Source organism: Liolophura sinensis, chromosome 7 (genome assembly GCF_032854445.1).
Source record: "Liolophura sinensis isolate JHLJ2023 chromosome 7, CUHK_Ljap_v2, whole genome shotgun sequence".
Classification (NCBI taxonomy): Eukaryota; Metazoa; Mollusca; class Polyplacophora; order Chitonida; family Chitonidae; genus Liolophura; species Liolophura sinensis.
In genome coordinates this window covers 23,695,101-23,717,265 of record NC_088301.1, presented here as the reverse complement: position 1 = coordinate 23,717,265, position 22,165 = coordinate 23,695,101, and the positions used below count along the sequence as shown (strand labels likewise).

The 22,165-nt window shown below is 42.8% G+C and overlaps 6 protein-coding genes across 6 annotated transcripts; all 6 read left to right on the top strand.

The window, feature by feature from the left end:
* The first annotated feature begins 5,361 nt into the window (after positions 1 to 5,361).
* LOC135471515 (histone H4) lies at positions 5,362 to 5,755 on the top strand. Its single transcript, XM_064750779.1, has one exon. It carries the CDS (start codon positions 5,376 to 5,378, stop codon positions 5,685 to 5,687), a length of 312 nt encoding a protein of 103 aa, XP_064606849.1. The 5' UTR covers positions 5,362 to 5,375; the 3' UTR covers positions 5,688 to 5,755.
* Positions 5,756 to 7,309: 1,554 nt separating this feature from the next.
* On the top strand, positions 7,310 to 7,776 carry LOC135471266 (histone H2B, gonadal). Its single transcript, XM_064750428.1, has one exon. The coding sequence runs from the start codon at positions 7,354 to 7,356 to the stop codon at positions 7,726 to 7,728; it is 375 nt and encodes a 124-aa protein (XP_064606498.1). The 5' UTR covers positions 7,310 to 7,353; the 3' UTR covers positions 7,729 to 7,776.
* A 1,197-nt stretch (positions 7,777 to 8,973) lies between these two features.
* Positions 8,974 to 9,778, top strand: LOC135471265 (histone H2A). The gene has a single exon (XM_064750427.1). It carries the CDS (start codon positions 9,124 to 9,126, stop codon positions 9,499 to 9,501), a length of 378 nt encoding a protein of 125 aa, XP_064606497.1. The 5' UTR covers positions 8,974 to 9,123; the 3' UTR covers positions 9,502 to 9,778.
* Positions 9,779 to 15,173: 5,395 nt separating this feature from the next.
* Positions 15,174 to 15,567, top strand: LOC135471450 (histone H4). Its single transcript, XM_064750696.1, has one exon. It carries the CDS (start codon positions 15,188 to 15,190, stop codon positions 15,497 to 15,499), a length of 312 nt encoding a protein of 103 aa, XP_064606766.1. The 5' UTR covers positions 15,174 to 15,187; the 3' UTR covers positions 15,500 to 15,567.
* Positions 15,568 to 17,121: 1,554 nt separating this feature from the next.
* Positions 17,122 to 17,588, top strand: LOC135471448 (histone H2B, gonadal). Its single transcript, XM_064750694.1, has one exon. It carries the CDS (start codon positions 17,166 to 17,168, stop codon positions 17,538 to 17,540), a length of 375 nt encoding a protein of 124 aa, XP_064606764.1. The 5' UTR covers positions 17,122 to 17,165; the 3' UTR covers positions 17,541 to 17,588.
* Positions 17,589 to 18,784: 1,196 nt separating this feature from the next.
* LOC135471444 (histone H2A) lies at positions 18,785 to 19,565 on the top strand. Its single transcript, XM_064750691.1, has one exon. The coding sequence runs from the start codon at positions 18,935 to 18,937 to the stop codon at positions 19,310 to 19,312; it is 378 nt and encodes a 125-aa protein (XP_064606761.1). The 5' UTR covers positions 18,785 to 18,934; the 3' UTR covers positions 19,313 to 19,565.
* Positions 19,566 to 22,165: the final 2,600 nt, after the last annotated feature.

Below are 22,165 nucleotides of genomic sequence, written 5' to 3'. Positions count from 1 at the left end.
ACATGTGTACACACACACTCACTCACTCTCTCTCTCTCTCAATGCAACATGTTGATTCTATTACACTAACTTTGGGGTTATTATATGTTGAATATGACAGCATTACGTTATAACAAAATACATTTTATTACATCACTCAGATAACGGGCTTTCTATTAAAATAAACAGATTACTTCTTAATTTACATGTCCTATATATAAAACCTTACATTCATGTAAGTAAGAGGACAACCTCTCTCTCCCTCTCTCTCTCTCTCTCTCTCTCTCTCTCTCTCTCTCTCTCTATATATATATATATATATATATATATACTCGCCATGACGTGCATGGCTGAAATTCTGCCGATGTGGCGTTAAGGCATCCCAACCACATACAGCTCGCTCACTCACTGCTCTTCGCCTGCTCTCCCCATGCATGTATGCATGCAGCTGTATATAGTGTGTAGTGCAGTAAAGTGACAAACATCCACAAAGAGCAATTTGAGCACTACTTAAAATGTTAAATTGTGCTAAATTAAGCGGAAGTGAGTGGACCGAGAACCCATCCATAAAGCTCCTATATTTATTGATTTATTTTATTTATTTACTTGCTTACTTACTTGTTAATTGCTGTTTTACGCCGTGCTCAAGAATATTCCACTTATACCACGGCAGCCAGCACTATGGTGGGACGAAACCGGGCAGAGCCCGTGTAGCTTCCAACTTGTATGTCCACGTATATATAAATAAGTCACTGAATGGAGGCATGCATACATGGACTCACACAAAAAATGTAATAATAATAATAAAGAAATAAAAAAGACGGGTCCGCAGTTGGAGGACAAGTCACCATGCACCCTTTTGTGTCGAAAACAAAAACTAAATGGCCGCCCATTGTTAAAGCATTGGGGAAAAGGTCACCTTTTGCCATGGACTTCGCTAGCGACCAGTAAGACCTATAGTTGTACAAAATAACTTCACGAAAGCTCTGCAGAAATACTCAGACTATCTGGAAAGCTGAAAATTATACGAATCAAACGGATACAAGATCGCTGACAGCGATTCGAACACAGACATTTTCCTGTGCAATAACGTTGGCAGGACCGTCTTCTGCACCCACGCCGCTTGTTATACTAAGGAGATCACGTGGTTTCTGCCTTTCGATCCGTCTTACAGAATAATGTGTCGAAGTGCACGTAAAGTATCACATGCGACAAACTCGTGTATAATCCCTGATCCAAATGCACTGCATGGCTAGCGTGCGTACATGTGCCTCGAGTAAACACACCATGCAACATAGCCTATATATGACTCTAATATTACGCCATCGTTTCCAGCACCACGTCACGGTGTATACAGTTAATGCATATAGGCTTGCGCCTTACACGTGAACGGTCGCCCCGCTGCATTGCACCTCAACAGCTTTATAAACAAAGTCCGAGCTGGGGTCAACATTTTCACACCAAATTTGCCCACAAGAGCCCTTCATCAAAGTGCACTCCAAATGAATGCAACACTTGCCCGCCCAAAGCCAATGCTTCTTCAGGCATGTGCGCAGCGTTTTTACATTATGTGATGTACGCCCGCATTTATTTCATTTCATCTTTATTTTATTTTATTTTTTGGGGGTGGCGTTTCAGTGTATTCGCGGATCTATATTTAGCCTACATGTAGATATACATACGTATATATTCTACCTTAAACCGGAATTTTGGCCACTGGACAAAATGATTACACATCCCTTCACTGGCGTGGGTGTTATATCAAGTTTCTTGAATAGCGAGTACACATTTTGTGCAAGCTTGCACGGAGGTCCGTGCGTGCCATCTATACATCCGTGCATGCAGCATTGTAGTTGCAAGGAGATCGACATGCATGCATGCATGCAGTGGCAGCAATGGACGCCGGCGTATGGACTGAGGTGCTTTCCCCATCGAACATACGTTCAGTATGTACATATGTAGCAAACCAAGTAGAATAAATGTGTGAAGACATTCTAGCTATTCGAGGAACACAACAGGTACTGGTACGCGTGGAGCAATGTCACAGGGCAGTGCATAATGTAATAGGTTTAAGGTTAGGGGCTTGTGCACGAGTGCCAAAACAGAGCTTCCCATTCGATGGCACCATATAGATGTACGTAAAATGATGCTGTTGTCAAATGTATAGTGGCATATACTTAGCTGTAGCTGTAGACAGCACAGGTCCGCGCAGGCATGCAAGAGAAGCAGGCTGACATGCAGGCCATGTAGCAGAGTTGGTTTTCGAGTGGCCGTTCAGGGGGAATAACTCTAAAGGGAATCTTTCTCATCGGTCCAGACCGAAATACGTGGCGCGCGCCAATCAGTGAACCTAAGTTGGAAAGTGCATTGCTGCTGGGGCAGCGTGTATATAAGATCGCCCGTCTCCGATATGTGCGGTATGCTCTCAAAAAAGTCAATGTGCGCCGTGTCGTAAGCACGTTTTGTACACAAGATGTGTGTGCGTCTCAGGTAGGCCTACTCATGCAATTTGATCACATTAAACTTTTGAAACTTTTCTCAAAACACCATCCGTACCAAATTTCAGTCTTGATCCCTGTACCTCAGCAGAAGTTGTAGATGTTATCATGGGACTGAAGAATAGCTCTCCTGGCCTAGATGAGATTCGTGTTTCAGTTGTAAAGTATTGTGCCACAGCAATAGCGAAACCGCTGACCCATATAATAAACTTATCGTTTCAAACTGGAATATTCCCTGATAAAATGAAAAGTGCTAAACTCACACCACTGTATAAATCGGGTGAAATGAAGGAGTTTAAAAATTACCGACCAATATCTGTCTTACCGTGTTTCAGCAAAATCATCGAAAAACTGGTGGCTAACTGTCTGACGACGTTCCTCGAAATGAACGATATTATAATGTATATTATATATTATACAGTCAACAGTTCGGATTCAGATCGCATCACTCTACTACACATGCAATAATTGCTCTATATGATAAACTAGTAACTGCTAAAGAAACAAATAAGTACAGCATCACTCTTTTTCTAGACCTTGCAAAGGCTTTTGATACTGTAGACCACAATATATTGTTGAAAAAACTCGACCATTATGGTGTCAAAGGTCTTAGTAATATATGGTGTAATGATTATCTGAAAGACAGATCACATTGCCTTTTATACAACGATTGCCGATCAACTACTAAATACATGAATATTGGTGTTCCTCAGGGCTCAATCCTAGGACCCCTTCTCTTTTTAATATACATTAATGACATTAAAGATGTTTCATCTCTACTTGATATCATATTGTTTGCTGATGATACTAGTGCTGTCCTTTGCAATGATGATCCAGCACACCTCCTGGAAACTTTTAATCGTGAAATTGAAAAAATTTACGATTGGCTAGGTTGCAATAAACTGTCTCTTAATATTAAGAAAACCAAATTTATGTACATCGCTCCCAATCGCAGAATAAATAATCATGCTACTCCTTTCCTGGCTATAGCAGGCGTAAATATCGAAAAAATCCAGACCTTCAATCTCTTAGGTATAACTTCCAATGAAAGATTAACGTGGACAAACCACATAAATAATATCTGCAAAAAAATATCCTGTAATTTAGGGGTGAAAAATCATATTAAATATGCCCTAAAGAAAAATACTCTGTTCATCCTGTACTATGCACTTATTAACCCACATATTACGTACTGCAATGCTGTGTGGGGAAATACTTATGAAACACATCTTCTTCCCCTGATCCGTCTTCAAAAACGAGCATTACGCATTATTACCTCCTCTCATAAATACGAACACAGCGCGCCTATTTTTACTGAGTATAATATCTTACCTGTTACCGCGGTTAACACCTTTCAGACACTCCAGTTAGTTCACAAATACTTCTACAATCCTAGCATTACTCCATTATACACCCGTACTTACTTGACAAAACAGCCTGATATTCACTGCTAATCCAACTAGAACATCATATTTTAACTTACACCGACCATTTCATAGAAGCAATCTATCCCTACACACTTGTAAAATAAAAGGACCGATCGAATGGAATAAACTGCCCTCCAATTTAAAAGAAATCACCTCTTTATCATTATTTAAATCGCCTTTGAAAACTTTACTCCTGAGAAAAATATACAGCTGATGAAGCATATAGCTATAATCATTGCTACACCAAGTCATCCACAATTGTGCATACGTTTTGAATTAACTCAGTTGCGACACGTAGTTTCTTGCTTAACGTTTTCTCTTGATAGTATATTGTTGTCGCCTTGATTGATATGAATATTAATACATAAGTGCACTTGTGTGCGTGTGCATATTTGTACACATATTTACGAATGTAAATTCTCTTTACTGTCTGTATATCCTTGCATTTAGGAGTGGGTGCTACAGTAGTAACTACTATGTGTATGCATAATTAGGTACACGTGTACGTATGTGCAAGTGCTTCATTCCAACATATGAGTATTAACCAGTTAGCATCTCTTGTCAATTAAATTTAAACATGTTATGGGATACAATAAGCCCTTTGGGGTTTCTGCTCCCGCCAGAGTGCTATAAGTTGTATTATGTTGACAAACTGATGTATCCGTACATATGTAATTATGTGTGTGTGTATATACCTGTTTGTATTAACCTTGATTAAGAAAAACCATTGTTATATAGGCCTACTTATACTGTGCACATTACGATAATATTTAAGATGTATTTGTATGAATATACGTCCATGTACATACATATGCGTGTGCCTGTGTGTTTGCGGGTGTGTATGTATATGTATGTATATGTATGTGTGTATGTGTGTGTATATATATTTATATATAACCATGCGGATACAAGAGGTTTAGGTACAGAGAGGTATTGAGATGTTCTTCCTTTTCTACTTTCTTTCTGGTGAATAAATCAAATCAAATCAAAATCAAAGTGTATGTATACGCTTGTTTGCCCGCCTCTTTTCACAGTTACCCCCATTCAGGACTTTGCCCAACATTTAGTGCTTTTCCGTGTATTCAGATTTTGTCCATGCACCTCTACCTGAAGTGTGGAATCGATTTCCATGAAACTTAGCATATATAGGCCTACATCTTCTCTGTAATCTAAGCTTGTGGGTGTTGAAGGTTAATTACTGTGGAATGAGAAGTGGGAGGGGGTGACGGGGGGATTGGGGCGGACGGGACAGACTGCTTTGGATCGAGGTATTCCTTAACGTGTCCAGGTATGGCTTTGCATGCTGCGCCTGACTGGCAGAGCCAAGCCGGCCCGCGCTTTTCAACCAATCACCGCTCAGATAATTGTACACGCCGTGCTTTCGTCCAGGTCCGAGTCGCGGGTATATAACCCGCGGCCGGGCTTGTGCTCAGCATATTTCTACTTGCTCAGCTCGATAGAAGGTATAGATATGTCTGGACGCGGTAAAGGAGGCAAAGGTCTGGGAAAGGGGGGCGCCAAGCGCCACAGGAAGGTTCTGCGTGATAACATCCAGGGTATCACCAAGCCAGCCATCCGTCGTCTTGCCCGACGAGGTGGTGTGAAACGTATCTCCGGTCTGATCTACGAAGAGACCCGCGGTGTCCTCAAAGTCTTCCTCGAGAACGTCATCCGTGATGCAGTCACCTACACCGAGCACGCCAAGAGAAAGACCGTCACAGCCATGGATGTCGTCTACGCCTTGAAACGCCAAGGCCGCACTCTGTACGGATTCGGCGGTTAGACTCCAGCTCCTCTCGGACCACCAGCAACAACAACAACAACCCAACGGCCCTTTTCAGGGCCAACCAAATCTTCCCGAAAGAGATCTTTCAGTCTGAGCACTAGTGTTAAAATTTCAATATATGCATTCACAATCAGCTTGGTCAGTTCATGTCTGCGTGTTTCAAACGTGAGTAAACGCATGTCGATTTCCTCGTTCAGTGTGTAACGTGTACTCTGGCAATGCAGTTTTTATATTTATACTTGAATACACGCACGTGCATATTTTCTCCCAGGCGTGTGAAGAAAACCTGTAGTATCGCCTATTATATATAGTTGGACACCGCCGGTTCGCTTCACCATGCAAGCCCATTTATGAAGTCAAAAAATACATACAAAGAGAATATATACATGTACATATATGATATATGAACCTAGGCCTACCCGCCCGGCATGAACTTCCAGTCGAAACACTTTAACAAAGGATCCCTGCACATGTTAACGCTTCTCTTTTAATAGAGTACTCTGCCTGTCGTCCTCAATCCACGTCCCCTCGTCCCGCCACCCCCATCCCCATCCCCAACCCCCAACCCCCACCTCCCGGACATGAAACATTGCCTGCACTCGTAACATTCTATCACACGACTCCATGGGGGCCTAAGCCGACTGGAATCCCACAATATATGCATGAGAAATTATAGTTGCATAATGGCAAAGCCGTGCACTCAGCTCCGAAGCAATAACCACATGGGTGGAAACAGGTGAATTCAAAATAAACTTACGAACCCATCCTCAACCACATCATGCCCATGTAAGTTGTGTATATGCATTTATTTTTTATTTTTTTATTTATTTACTGGTTTTAGGGCCACTTTCCTGGCGGATATCGTGGCCCATCAAATCAGTGTTTTATTTATTTTTTTTTTTAACACGTGAATATTTTGGTTACATAACAGCAGTGCGTTGGTATACTATTTACATATGTACATGAGTCAATTAGTGGGATTAACCTCTTTGTGGTAGCATGTTATAGCTTATTGTATAGGTTGAAATGCTGCCATGGTCATTTAACAGAAAGGGGATAAATAGTAAGCTATTTACAGAGATTAACGTTATCTTTACATTAGAAATACATAGATCTGCATTAAAGAATTACAATGAGTTGCCTATACAGAAATTTACACAGAGAGAAAACAACAGTAGCGCTTTTATTTATTGTTTAACAGTTTTGTTCTCTTGCTTCTCTTGCTGTGTATATGCAAGCACACATGCACACCTATATACGCATTATAGGCCTACATGTCCACGTGTGGGTCAAGGCATATAACCTGACCATGTAGCTAACCCATACAATCACTGGATTTGCGTCGTATATCTTGTTGGTATGTGGGGAAACGGGCAGAAAGTGGAACATGAAATCTTCTCTTGTCGACATACTAGAAACACACGCGTGCAGAATGCCCACGGACGTGGTAATCCTGGTCAGTACTCAATCTCCTGTCTCGTAGCCGAGAGGATATACGAAAACACGCCCGCCAATGATACATCACTTTTAGTGCTCTCTGTCAGGTCCGCGCTCCGCTTTTCCCTCCAACTTTACAAGCCGGGCTTGTCTTATAAAAGGCCGATCGCCTCGGCGGCACGTCACTCTACAGCGCTATCTCTGACTGAGCAGCAGCCGTACCGCCATGGCACCCAAAACACCAACCGGCTCCAAAGGAGCAAAGAAGGCTATCAAGAAGTCTGCCCCCAAGTCCGGGGACAAGAAGAAGCGTAGGAGGAGGAAGGAAAGCTACGGCATCTACATCTACAAAGTCATGAAGCAGGTCCACCCTGACACCGGCATCTCGTCCAAGGCCATGTCTATCATGAACAGCTTTGTCAACGACATCTTCGAGCGTATTGCCGCCGAGGCCTCTCGCCTGGCTCACTACAACAAACGCTCCACCATCACGAGTCGGGAAATCCAGACCGCTGTCCGTCTTCTCCTGCCCGGTGAGCTGGCCAAGCACGCCGTCAGCGAAGGTACCAAGGCTGTCACCAAGTACACCAGCAGCAAGTAAACTCCTCGTCGCTTGAAAACTCCCAACGGCCCTTTTCAGGGCCAACCAACCCTTCCCGGAAGAGTACTTTCTCTTTCTGAGCACTGGTTTATGATCGTTCCAGGTGTACGTTATACTGTACCGTGTGATACCGCAATAATTCTCTTGTCAGTAAGCCATTTAGTTCCGCTCGAGCCGACCCTGTCAGATGTGCACCCGTGTAGGCTATGTAAGCATCAATTCCCCAAGCCCCGACGCCTAAACGCATAGATTGTATAGAGAGCGAAATTAACACACAATCAATAAATAAACAAACAAACAAACAACCAACCACCCACCTCCCTCCACGGCGATGACCATAGACATTTGACGTGAATATCATAGTTTTATTCATTCTGCATGCGACATGTCTACACTATAGGTGTAACGGCACTATGTATGGTTAGCCTGTCGCCCTAAATGGATGGCTTCACAAACTCGACCGACACGAGCTAAAACGACGCATTTGCATGTATGCAGATATATATTTACTACATGGTTCATCATGTGCCTACCAGGCCGGTTACCCATGCATTTCCCTTGACAAGAAAACTATGGCAAGACTGTATACACACACGGTAATCCGTACAAGTGTAGGGCTTATACACCTGCACATCGCATATGCTGCACAAACATATCTATATATATATATATATATATATATATATATATACTTCAGTCGTTTGTTACGTGACTTCATGCATGTGGCCTGTAAAGAGTCAATGGACACCGATGACATATAGGCCTGTACATATACACTGAGAGGGACATATATACTTGCGCGACTGAGCTGAGCAGAGCACCTTCATACATACACACGTACATGCATACGTACATACATATACAGGCAGAAGGGTATATATACTTGGGCGATTGATCTAAGCAGCACCTTCATACATACACACGTACATGCATACGTACATACATATACAGACAGAGGGGTATATATACTTGGGCGATTGATCTAAGCAGCACCTTCATACATACATACATGCATACATACTTACATATAAAGAAAAAATGAAATTTGTCATATATATTACACAACCCTGGCCATTCAGCTCGATAAAGCAGCCATGTCCATAGCTGTCTCTTCTTCCTCCCCCCTCCCGCCCCCCCCCCTAAAAAATACCCCCAACCCCCAACCCCGACAGCCTGTATCCACAAGGCTTTGTTCCTGAACAGTTTTGCGCCTAAAAGCGCGGACCTTTCAGAGAGCCACGGTCATCGACTAACACGGCTCAGGGATTGGTCGCCCGCCAAAACCTGCCTAAAAATAGCAGAATCCTCCTCGGCAGTATAAAAGCGCTGACTAAACGCGCAAGCCAGTTATTATTGAGATCTGTCTCCGTACACTCGACTAGCACAGCAAGCATCATGTCTGGACGTGGTAAAGGCGGTAAAGTCAAGGGAAAGAGCAAGACTCGCTCATCCCGCGCTGGACTCCAGTTCCCCGTCGGACGTATCCACCGTCTGTTGAGAAAGGGCAACTACGCCGAGCGAGTGGGAGCCGGAGCTCCTGTCTATCTGGCTGCCGTGCTCGAATACCTGGCTGCCGAAGTTCTCGAGTTGGCAGGAAACGCCGCCCGTGACAACAAGAAATCCAGAATTATTCCTCGACATCTCCAGCTGGCCGTCCGAAACGATGAGGAATTGAACAGGCTCCTGTCCGGCGTCACCATCGCCCAAGGAGGTGTCTTGCCCAACATCCAGGCTGTCCTCCTGCCCAAGAAGACCCAGAAGGCCGGCAAATAAGCGCCCAGAACACCGACTGTCTGTCAGGACACTATCCATCCAACGGCCCTTTTCAGGGCCAACCAATTCTTCCCGAAAGAACCTTTTCCATCTAAGCACTTGTAAAGCAATCCCATGCACTCACTTTTACGTACATGTCTATACGTACATATGTGTGCATAAACGTGTGCATGTGTATATGTATGCAGGATCTCAACGTACGTTCCCACGTGCACATTCCTGTATGTCTTCGTGTAAGCAATTGGCACGTTCTTCCGACATTCTTTGAAAAAATTAATCCGTTAAATTTAATATAACACACATGTGTACACACACACTCACTCACTCTCTCTCTCTCTCAATGCAACATGTTGATTCTATTACACTAACTTTGGGGTTATTATATGTTGAATATGACAGCATTACGTTATAACAAAATACATTTTATTACATCACTCAGATAACGGGCTTTCTATTAAAATAAACAGATTACTTCTTAATTTACATGTCCTATATATAAAACCTTACATTCATGTAAGTAAGAGGACAACCTCTCTCTCCCTCTCTCTCTCTCTCTCTCTCTCTCTCTCTCTCTCTCTATATATATATATATATATATATATATATATATATATATATATACTCGCCATGACGTGCATGGCTGAAATTCTGCCGATGTGGCGTTAAGGCATCCCAACCACATACAGCTCGCTCACTCACTGCTCTTCGCCTGCTCTCCCCATGCATGTATGCATGCAGCTGTATATAGTGTGTAGTGCAGTAAAGTGACAAACATCCACAAAGAGCAATTTGAGCACTACTTAAAATGTTAAATTGTGCTAAATTAAGCGGAAGTGAGTGGACCGAGAACCCATCCATAAAGCTCCTATATTTATTGATTTATTTTATTTATTTACTTGCTTACTTACTTGTTAATTGCTGTTTTACGCCGTGCTCAAGAATATTCCACTTATACCACGGCAGCCAGCACTATGGTGGGACGAAACCGGGCAGAGCCCGTGTAGCTTCCAACTTGTATGTCCACGTATATATAAATAAGTCACTGAATGGAGGCATGCATACATGGACTCACACAAAAAATGTAATAATAATAATAAAGAAATAAAAAAGACGGGTCCGCAGTTGGAGGACAAGTCACCATGCACCCTTTTGTGTCGAAAACAAAAACTAAATGGCCGCCCATTGTTAAAGCATTGGGGAAAAGGTCACCTTTTGCCATGGACTTCGCTAGCGACCAGTAAGACCTATAGTTGTACAAAATAACTTCACGAAAGCTCTGCAGAAATACTCAGACTATCTGGAAAGCTGAAAATTATACGAATCAAACGGATACAAGATCGCTGACAGCGATTCGAACACAGACATTTTCCTGTGCAATAACGTTGGCAGGACCGTCTTCTGCACCCACGCCGCTTGTTATACTAAGGAGATCACGTGGTTTCTGCCTTTCGATCCGTCTTACAGAATAATGTGTCGAAGTGCACGTAAAGTATCACATGCGACAAACTCGTGTATAATCCCTGATCCAAATGCACTGCATGGCTAGCGTGCGTACATGTGCCTCGAGTAAACACACCATGCAACATAGCCTATATATGACTCTAATATTACGCCATCGTTTCCAGCACCACGTCACGGTGTATACAGTTAATGCATATAGGCTTGCGCCTTACACGTGAACGGTCGCCCCGCTGCATTGCACCTCAACAGCTTTATAAACAAAGTCCGAGCTGGGGTCAACATTTTCACACCAAATTTGCCCACAAGAGCCCTTCATCAAAGTGCACTCCAAATGAATGCAACACTTGCCCGCCCAAAGCCAATGCTTCTTCAGGCATGTGCGCAGCGTTTTTACATTATGTGATGTACGCCCGCATTTATTTCATTTCATCTTTATTTTATTTTATTTTTTGGGGGTGGCGTTTCAGTGTATTCGCGGATCTATATTTAGCCTACATGTAGATATACATACGTATATATTCTACCTTAAACCGGAATTTTGGCCACTGGACAAAATGATTACACATCCCTTCACTGGCGTGGGTGTTATATCAAGTTTCTTGAATAGCGAGTACACATTTTGTGCAAGCTTGCACGGAGGTCCGTGCGTGCCATCTATACATCCGTGCATGCAGCATTGTAGTTGCAAGGAGATCGACATGCATGCATGCATGCAGTGGCAGCAATGGACGCCGGCGTATGGACTGAGGTGCTTTCCCCATCGAACATACGTTCAGTATGTACATATGTAGCAAACCAAGTAGAATAAATGTGTGAAGACATTCTAGCTATTCGAGGAACACAACAGGTACTGGTACGCGTGGAGCAATGTCACAGGGCAGTGCATAATGTAATAGGTTTAAGGTTAGGGGCTTGTGCACGAGTGCCAAAACAGAGCTTCCCATTCGATGGCACCATATAGATGTACGTAAAATGATGCTGTTGTCAAATGTATAGTGGCATATACTTAGCTGTAGCTGTAGACAGCACAGGTCCGCGCAGGCATGCAAGAGAAGCAGGCTGACATGCAGGCCATGTAGCAGAGTTGGTTTTCGAGTGGCCGTTCAGGGGGAATAACTCTAAAGGGAATCTTTCTCATCGGTCCAGACCGAAATACGTGGCGCGCGCCAATCAGTGAACCTAAGTTGGAAAGTGCATTGCTGCTGGGGCAGCGTGTATATAAGATCGCCCGTCTCCGATATGTGCGGTATGCTCTCAAAAAAGTCAATGTGCGCCGTGTCGTAAGCACGTTTTGTACACAAGATGTGTGTGCGTCTCAGGTAGGCCTACTCATGCAATTTGATCACATTAAACTTTTGAAACTTTTCTCAAAACACCATCCGTACCAAATTTCAGTCTTGATCCCTGTACCTCAGCAGAAGTTGTAGATGTTATCATGGGACTGAAGAATAGCTCTCCTGGCCTAGATGAGATTCGTGTTTCAGTTGTAAAGTATTGTGCCACAGCAATAGCGAAACCGCTGACCCATATAATAAACTTATCGTTTCAAACTGGAATATTCCCTGATAAAATGAAAAGTGCTAAACTCACACCACTGTATAAATCGGGTGAAATGAAGGAGTTTAAAAATTACCGACCAATATCTGTCTTACCGTGTTTCAGCAAAATCATCGAAAAACTGGTGGCTAACTGTCTGACGACGTTCCTCGAAATGAACGATATTATAATGTATATTATATATTATACAGTCAACAGTTCGGATTCAGATCGCATCACTCTACTACACATGCAATAATTGCTCTATATGATAAACTAGTAACTGCTAAAGAAACAAATAAGTACAGCATCACTCTTTTTCTAGACCTTGCAAAGGCTTTTGATACTGTAGACCACAATATATTGTTGAAAAAACTCGACCATTATGGTGTCAAAGGTCTTAGTAATATATGGTGTAATGATTATCTGAAAGACAGATCACATTGCCTTTTATACAACGATTGCCGATCAACTACTAAATACATGAATATTGGTGTTCCTCAGGGCTCAATCCTAGGACCCCTTCTCTTTTTAATATACATTAATGACATTAAAGATGTTTCATCTCTACTTGATATCATATTGTTTGCTGATGATACTAGTGCTGTCCTTTGCAATGATGATCCAGCACACCTCCTGGAAACTTTTAATCGTGAAATTGAAAAAATTTACGATTGGCTAGGTTGCAATAAACTGTCTCTTAATATTAAGAAAACCAAATTTATGTACATCGCTCCCAATCGCAGAATAAATAATCATGCTACTCCTTTCCTGGCTATAGCAGGCGTAAATATCGAAAAAATCCAGACCTTCAATCTCTTAGGTATAACTTCCAATGAAAGATTAACGTGGACAAACCACATAAATAATATCTGCAAAAAAATATCCTGTAATTTAGGGGTGAAAAATCATATTAAATATGCCCTAAAGAAAAATACTCTGTTCATCCTGTACTATGCACTTATTAACCCACATATTACGTACTGCAATGCTGTGTGGGGAAATACTTATGAAACACATCTTCTTCCCCTGATCCGTCTTCAAAAACGAGCATTACGCATTATTACCTCCTCTCATAAATACGAACACAGCGCGCCTATTTTTACTGAGTATAATATCTTACCTGTTACCGCGGTTAACACCTTTCAGACACTCCAGTTAGTTCACAAATACTTCTACAATCCTAGCATTACTCCATTATACACCCGTACTTACTTGACAAAACAGCCTGATATTCACTGCTAATCCAACTAGAACATCATATTTTAACTTACACCGACCATTTCATAGAAGCAATCTATCCCTACACACTTGTAAAATAAAAGGACCGATCGAATGGAATAAACTGCCCTCCAATTTAAAAGAAATCACCTCTTTATCATTATTTAAATCGCCTTTGAAAACTTTACTCCTGAGAAAAATATACAGCTGATGAAGCATATAGCTATAATCATTGCTACACCAAGTCATCCACAATTGTGCATACGTTTTGAATTAACTCAGTTGCGACACGTAGTTTCTTGCTTAACGTTTTCTCTTGATAGTATATTGTTGTCGCCTTGATTGATATGAATATTAATACATAAGTGCACTTGTGTGCGTGTGCATATTTGTACACATATTTACGAATGTAAATTCTCTTTACTGTCTGTATATCCTTGCATTTAGGAGTGGGTGCTACAGTAGTAACTACTATGTGTATGCATAATTAGGTACACGTGTACGTATGTGCAAGTGCTTCATTCCAACATATGAGTATTAACCAGTTAGCATCTCTTGTCAATTAAATTTAAACATGTTATGGGATACAATAAGCCCTTTGGGGTTTCTGCTCCCGCCAGAGTGCTATAAGTTGTATTATGTTGACAAACTGATGTATCCGTACATATGTAATTATGTGTGTGTGTATATACCTGTTTGTATTAACCTTGATTAAGAAAAACCATTGTTATATAGGCCTACTTATACTGTGCACATTACGATAATATTTAAGATGTATTTGTATGAATATACGTCCATGTACATACATATGCGTGTGCCTGTGTGTTTGCGGGTGTGTATGTATATGTATGTATATGTATGTGTGTATGTGTGTGTATATATATTTATATATAACCATGCGGATACAAGAGGTTTAGGTACAGAGAGGTATTGAGATGTTCTTCCTTTTCTACTTTCTTTCTGGTGAATAAATCAAATCAAATCAAAATCAAAGTGTATGTATACGCTTGTTTGCCCGCCTCTTTTCACAGTTACCCCCATTCAGGACTTTGCCCAACATTTAGTGCTTTTCCGTGTATTCAGATTTTGTCCATGCACCTCTACCTGAAGTGTGGAATCGATTTCCATGAAACTTAGCATATATAGGCCTACATCTTCTCTGTAATCTAAGCTTGTGGGTGTTGAAGGTTAATTACTGTGGAATGAGAAGTGGGAGGGGGTGACGGGGGGATTGGGGCGGACGGGACAGACTGCTTTGGATCGAGGTATTCCTTAACGTGTCCAGGTATGGCTTTGCATGCTGCGCCTGACTGGCAGAGCCAAGCCGGCCCGCGCTTTTCAACCAATCACCGCTCAGATAATTGTACACGCCGTGCTTTCGTCCAGGTCCGAGTCGCGGGTATATAACCCGCGGCCGGGCTTGTGCTCAGCATATTTCTACTTGCTCAGCTCGATAGAAGGTATAGATATGTCTGGACGCGGTAAAGGAGGCAAAGGTCTGGGAAAGGGGGGCGCCAAGCGCCACAGGAAGGTTCTGCGTGATAACATCCAGGGTATCACCAAGCCAGCCATCCGTCGTCTTGCCCGACGAGGTGGTGTGAAACGTATCTCCGGTCTGATCTACGAAGAGACCCGCGGTGTCCTCAAAGTCTTCCTCGAGAACGTCATCCGTGATGCAGTCACCTACACCGAGCACGCCAAGAGAAAGACCGTCACAGCCATGGATGTCGTCTACGCCTTGAAACGCCAAGGCCGCACTCTGTACGGATTCGGCGGTTAGACTCCAGCTCCTCTCGGACCACCAGCAACAACAACAACAACCCAACGGCCCTTTTCAGGGCCAACCAAATCTTCCCGAAAGAGATCTTTCAGTCTGAGCACTAGTGTTAAAATTTCAATATATGCATTCACAATCAGCTTGGTCAGTTCATGTCTGCGTGTTTCAAACGTGAGTAAACGCATGTCGATTTCCTCGTTCAGTGTGTAACGTGTACTCTGGCAATGCAGTTTTTATATTTATACTTGAATACACGCACGTGCATATTTTCTCCCAGGCGTGTGAAGAAAACCTGTAGTATCGCCTATTATATATAGTTGGACACCGCCGGTTCGCTTCACCATGCAAGCCCATTTATGAAGTCAAAAAATACATACAAAGAGAATATATACATGTACATATATGATATATGAACCTAGGCCTACCCGCCCGGCATGAACTTCCAGTCGAAACACTTTAACAAAGGATCCCTGCACATGTTAACGCTTCTCTTTTAATAGAGTACTCTGCCTGTCGTCCTCAATCCACGTCCCCTCGTCCCGCCACCCCCATCCCCATCCCCAACCCCCAACCCCCACCTCCCGGACATGAAACATTGCCTGCACTCGTAACATTCTATCACACGACTCCATGGGGGCCTAAGCCGACTGGAATCCCACAATATATGCATGAGAAATTATAGTTGCATAATGGCAAAGCCGTGCACTCAGCTCCGAAGCAATAACCACATGGGTGGAAACAGGTGAATTCAAAATAAACTTACGAACCCATCCTCAACCACATCATGCCCATGTAAGTTGTGTATATGCATTTATTTTTTATTTTTTTATTTATTTACTGGTTTTAGGGCCACTTTCCTGGCGGATATCGTGGCCCATCAAATCAGTGTTTTATTTATTTTTTTTTTTAACACGTGAATATTTTGGTTACATAACAGCAGTGCGTTGGTATACTATTTACATATGTACATGAGTCAATTAGTGGGATTAACCTCTTTGTGGTAGCATGTTATAGCTTATTGTATAGGTTGAAATGCTGCCATGGTCATTTAACAGAAAGGGGATAAATAGTAAGCTATTTACAGAGATTAACGTTATCTTTACATTAGAAATACATAGATCTGCATTAAAGAATTACAATGAGTTGCCTATACAGAAATTTACACAGAGAGAAAACAACAGTAGCGCTTTTATTTATTGTTTAACAGTTTTGTTCTCTTGCTTCTCTTGCTGTGTATATGCAAGCACACATGCACACCTATATACGCATTATAGGCCTACATGTCCACGTGTGGGTCAAGGCATATAACCTGACCATGTAGCTAACCCATACAATCACTGGATTTGCGTCGTATATCTTGTTGGTATGTGGGGAAACGGGCAGAAAGTGGAACATGAAATCTTCTCTTGTCGACATACTAGAAACACACGCGTGCAGAATGCCCACGGACGTGGTAATCCTGGTCAGTACTCAATCTCCTGTCTCGTAGCCGAGAGGATATACGAAAACACGCCCGCCAATGATACATCACTTTTAGTGCTCTCTGTCAGGTCCGCGCTCCGCTTTTCCCTCCAACTTTACAAGCCGGGCTTGTCTTATAAAAGGCCGATCGCCTCGGCGGCACGTCACTCTACAGCGCTATCTCTGACTGAGCAGCAGCCGTACCGCCATGGCACCCAAAACACCAACCGGCTCCAAAGGAGCAAAGAAGGCTATCAAGAAGTCTGCCCCCAAGTCCGGGGACAAGAAGAAGCGTAGGAGGAGGAAGGAAAGCTACGGCATCTACATCTACAAAGTCATGAAGCAGGTCCACCCTGACACCGGCATCTCGTCCAAGGCCATGTCTATCATGAACAGCTTTGTCAACGACATCTTCGAGCGTATTGCCGCCGAGGCCTCTCGCCTGGCTCACTACAACAAACGCTCCACCATCACGAGTCGGGAAATCCAGACCGCTGTCCGTCTTCTCCTGCCCGGTGAGCTGGCCAAGCACGCCGTCAGCGAAGGTACCAAGGCTGTCACCAAGTACACCAGCAGCAAGTAAACTCCTCGTCGCTTGAAAACTCCCAACGGCCCTTTTCAGGGCCAACCAACCCTTCCCGGAAGAGTACTTTCTCTTTCTGAGCACTGGTTTATGATCGTTCCAGGTGTACGTTATACTGTACCGTGTGATACCGCAATAATTCTCTTGTCAGTAAGCCATTTAGTTCCGCTCGAGCCGACCCTGTCAGATGTGCACCCGTGTAGGCTATGTAAGCATCAATTCCCCAAGCCCCGACGCCTAAACGCATAGATTGTATAGAGAGCGAAATTAACACACAATCAATAAATAAACAAACAAACAAACAACCAACCACCCACCTCCCTCCACGGCGATGACCATAGACATTTGACGTGAATATCATAGTTTTATTCATTCTGCATGCGACATGTCTACACTATAGGTGTAACGGCACTATGTATGGTTAGCCTGTCGCCCTAAATGGATGGCTTCACAAACTCGACCGACACGAGCTAAAACGACGCATTTGCATGTATGCAGATATATATTTACTACATGGTTCATCATGTGCCTACCAGGCCGGTTACCCATGCATTTCCCTTGACAAGAAAACTATGGCAAGACTGTATACACACACGGTAATCCGTACAAGTGTAGGGCTTATACACCTGCACATCGCATATGCTGCACAAACATATCTATATATATATATATATATATATATATATATATACTTCAGTCGTTTGTTACGTGACTTCATGCATGTGGCCTGTAAAGAGTCAATGGACACCGATGACATATAGGCCTGTACATATACACTGAGAGGGACATATATACTTGCGCGACTGAGCTGAGCAGCACCTTCATACATACACACGTACATGCATACGTACATACATATACAGGCAGAAGGGTATATATACTTGGGCGATTGATCTAAGCAGCACCTTCATACATACACACGTACATGCATACGTACATACATATACAGACAGAGGGGTATATATACTTGGGCGATTGATCTAAGCAGCACCTTCATACATACATACATGCATACATACTTACATATAAAGAAAAAATGAAATTTGTCATATATATTACACAACCCTGGCCATTCAGCTCGATAAAGCAGCCATGTCCATAGCTGTCTCTTCTTCCTCCCCCCTCCCGCCCCCCCCCCCTAAAAAATACCCCCAACCCCCAACCCCGACAGCCTGTATCCACAAGGCTTTGTTCCTGAACAGTTTTGCGCCTAAAAGCGCGGACCTTTCAGAGAGCCACGGTCATCGACTAACACGGCTCAGGGATTGGTCGCCCGCCAAAACCTGCCTAAAAATAGCAGAATCCTCCTCGGCAGTATAAAAGCGCTGACTAAACGCGCAAGCCAGTTATTATTGAGATCTGTCTCCGTACACTCGACTAGCACAGCAAGCATCATGTCTGGACGTGGTAAAGGCGGTAAAGTCAAGGGAAAGAGCAAGACTCGCTCATCCCGCGCTGGACTCCAGTTCCCCGTCGGACGTATCCACCGTCTGTTGAGAAAGGGCAACTACGCCGAGCGAGTGGGAGCCGGAGCTCCTGTCTATCTGGCTGCCGTGCTCGAATACCTGGCTGCCGAAGTTCTCGAGTTGGCAGGAAACGCCGCCCGTGACAACAAGAAATCCAGAATTATTCCTCGACATCTCCAGCTGGCCGTCCGAAACGATGAGGAATTGAACAGGCTCCTGTCCGGCGTCACCATCGCCCAAGGAGGTGTCTTGCCCAACATCCAGGCTGTCCTCCTGCCCAAGAAGACCCAGAAGGCCGGCAAATAAGCGCCCAGAACACCGACTGTCTGTCAGGACACTATCCATCCAACGGCCCTTTTCAGGGCCAACCAATTCTTCCCGAAAGAACCTTTTCCATCTAAGCACTTGTAAAGCAATCCCATGCACTCACTTTTACGTACATGTCTATACGTACATATGTGTGCATAAACGTGTGCATGTGTATATGTATGCAGGATCTCAACGTACGTTCCCACGTGCACATTCCTGTATGTCTTCGTGTAAGCAATTGGCACGTTCTTCCGACATTCTTTGAAAAAATTAATCCGTTAAATTTAATATAACACACATGTGTACACACACACTCACTCACTCTCTCTCTCTCTCAATGCAACATGTTGATTCTATTACACTAACTTTGGGGTTATTATATGTTGAATATGACAGCATTACGTTATAACAAAATACATTTTATTACATCACTCAGATAACGGGCTTTCTATTAAAATAAACAGATTACTTCTTAATTTACATGTCCTATATATAAAACCTTACATTCATGTAAGTAAGAGGACAACCTCTCTCTCCCTCTCTCCCTCTCTCTCTCTATATATATATATATATACTCGCCATGACGTGCATGGCTGAAATTCTGCCGATGTGGCGTTAAGGCATCCCAACCACATACAGCTCGCTCACTCACTGCTCTTCGCCTGCTCTCCCCATGCATGTATGCATGCAGCTGTATATAGTGTGTAGTGCAGTAAAGTGACAAACATCCACAAAGAGCAATTTGAGCACTACTTAAAATGTTAAATTGTGCTAAATTAAGCGGAAGTGAGTGGACCGAGAACCCATCCATAAAGCTCCTATATTTATTGATTTATTTTATTTATTTACTTGCTTACTTACTTGTTAATTGCTGTTTTACGCCGTGCTCAAGAATATTCCACTTATACCACGGCAGCCAGCACTATGGTGGGACGAAACCGGGCAGAGCCCGTGTAGCTTCCAACTTGTATGTCCACGTATATATAAATAAGTCACTGAATGGAGGCATGCATACATGGACTCACACAAAAAATGTAATAATAATAATAAAGAAATAAAAAAGACGGGTCCGCAGTTGGAGGACAAGTCACCATGCACCCTTTTGTGTCGAAAACAAAAACTAAATGGCCGCCCATTGTTAAAGCATTGGGGAAAAGGTCACCTTTTGCCATGGACTTCGCTAGCGACCAGTAAGACCTATAGTTGTACAAAATAACTTCACGAAAGCTCTGCAGAAATACTCAGACTATCTGGAAAGCTGAAAATTATACGAATCAAACGGATACAAGATCGCTGACAGCGATTCGAACACAGACATTTTCCTGTGCAATAACGTTGGCAGGACCGTCTTCTGCACCCACGCCGCTTGTTATACTAAGGAGATCACGTGGTTTCTGCCTTTCGATCCGTCTTACAGAATAATGTGTCGAAGTGCACGTAAAGTATCACATGCGACAAACTCGTGTATAATCCCTGATCCAAATGCACTGCATGGCTAGCGTGCGTACATGTGCCTCGAGTAAACACACCATGCAACATAGCCTATATATGACTAATATTACGCCATCGTTTCCAGCACCACGTCACGGTGTATACAGTTAATGCATATAGGCTTGCGCCTTACACGTGAACGGTCGCCCCGCTGCATTGTGGGTAATCGGCCAAAATTTCGACGTGCCCTTCACACACGCCCCACCTCAACAGCTTTATAAACGAAGTCCGAGCTGGGGTCAACATTTTCACACCAAATTTGCCCACAAGAGCCCTTCATCAAAGTGCACTCCAAATGAATGCAACACGTAGTTAACAATTTTCCCGTCCTATGACGACGAAGAGTGTGTTAGAAAAGTATATGATAAAATGTACTTTGTCAGGTATTTATTTTTTTGCAATATATGTATGGTGAATCATGGGTGTATGAAGAGAAATTATTTATTTGTCCGATTGGTGTTTATTCTACTGGTGAATTGTAAGTTTCAGCACCAAAAGTAACATTTTGTGACATTTATTTGCACTTTTGCAGACAAAATTTGCGGTCATTTGGGGTAATAATTTTTAAAATTAACTTGATGAAAGGGCAAATCAAGGTGCTTGAGAGTGCTAACAAACACCACCATCAATGACTTTCAACAGTTTGAAATCGGCGAACAGTTTGCCTTTATTCCTTCAAAACTGTGGCTTAACCAGGGCTGAGCACAGCACAATGCCGGGGACTGGCCCGAAACAAGCGGGCATTGTAAACATTTTGTGTTTGATCTGCAATAAATGGCAGAATTCAAGACAGCTTTGATTTAACTAAATAAAATAACACTGACAATTTAAGTGCTTTTTCAAATATCATTTGGTTATAAAAATAAATTAGTTAAAAAAGTCATGAACCAGGCAATTTTAATAATGTAATGTATCAAGGGAGGTAACCCTACACCTGTGCAGTCATCACAATTGTACATCACATAATGCAATTGCACAAAACAATAATTGCTTTGGCGTGATCATAGCTATCACATGGAGTAGTGCAACGACTATGGTCTTGTGCGCTCTATATAATACTTAGCTCCACCCTTTGAGCTGTTTAAAAGTTCTTTGACCATTAATTAAAAAACAAAACCCCCACCAACCCACCCAGGCACCTTAAAAAAAAAAGAGCATATGCCACTTTATTGATGTGAACACATAAAGGTAAGTCTAAAAAAATGAGTGCATTTTTCAATCCTTTGCTAACTAATGATTACTTGCACACATCAGTCTAACAACTGCACATCCTAACTAATGATTACTTGCACACATCAGTCTAACAACTGCACAATCTGAGATTTCGCCCTCATTGCTACAGAATCAGCTTTTTTTTTT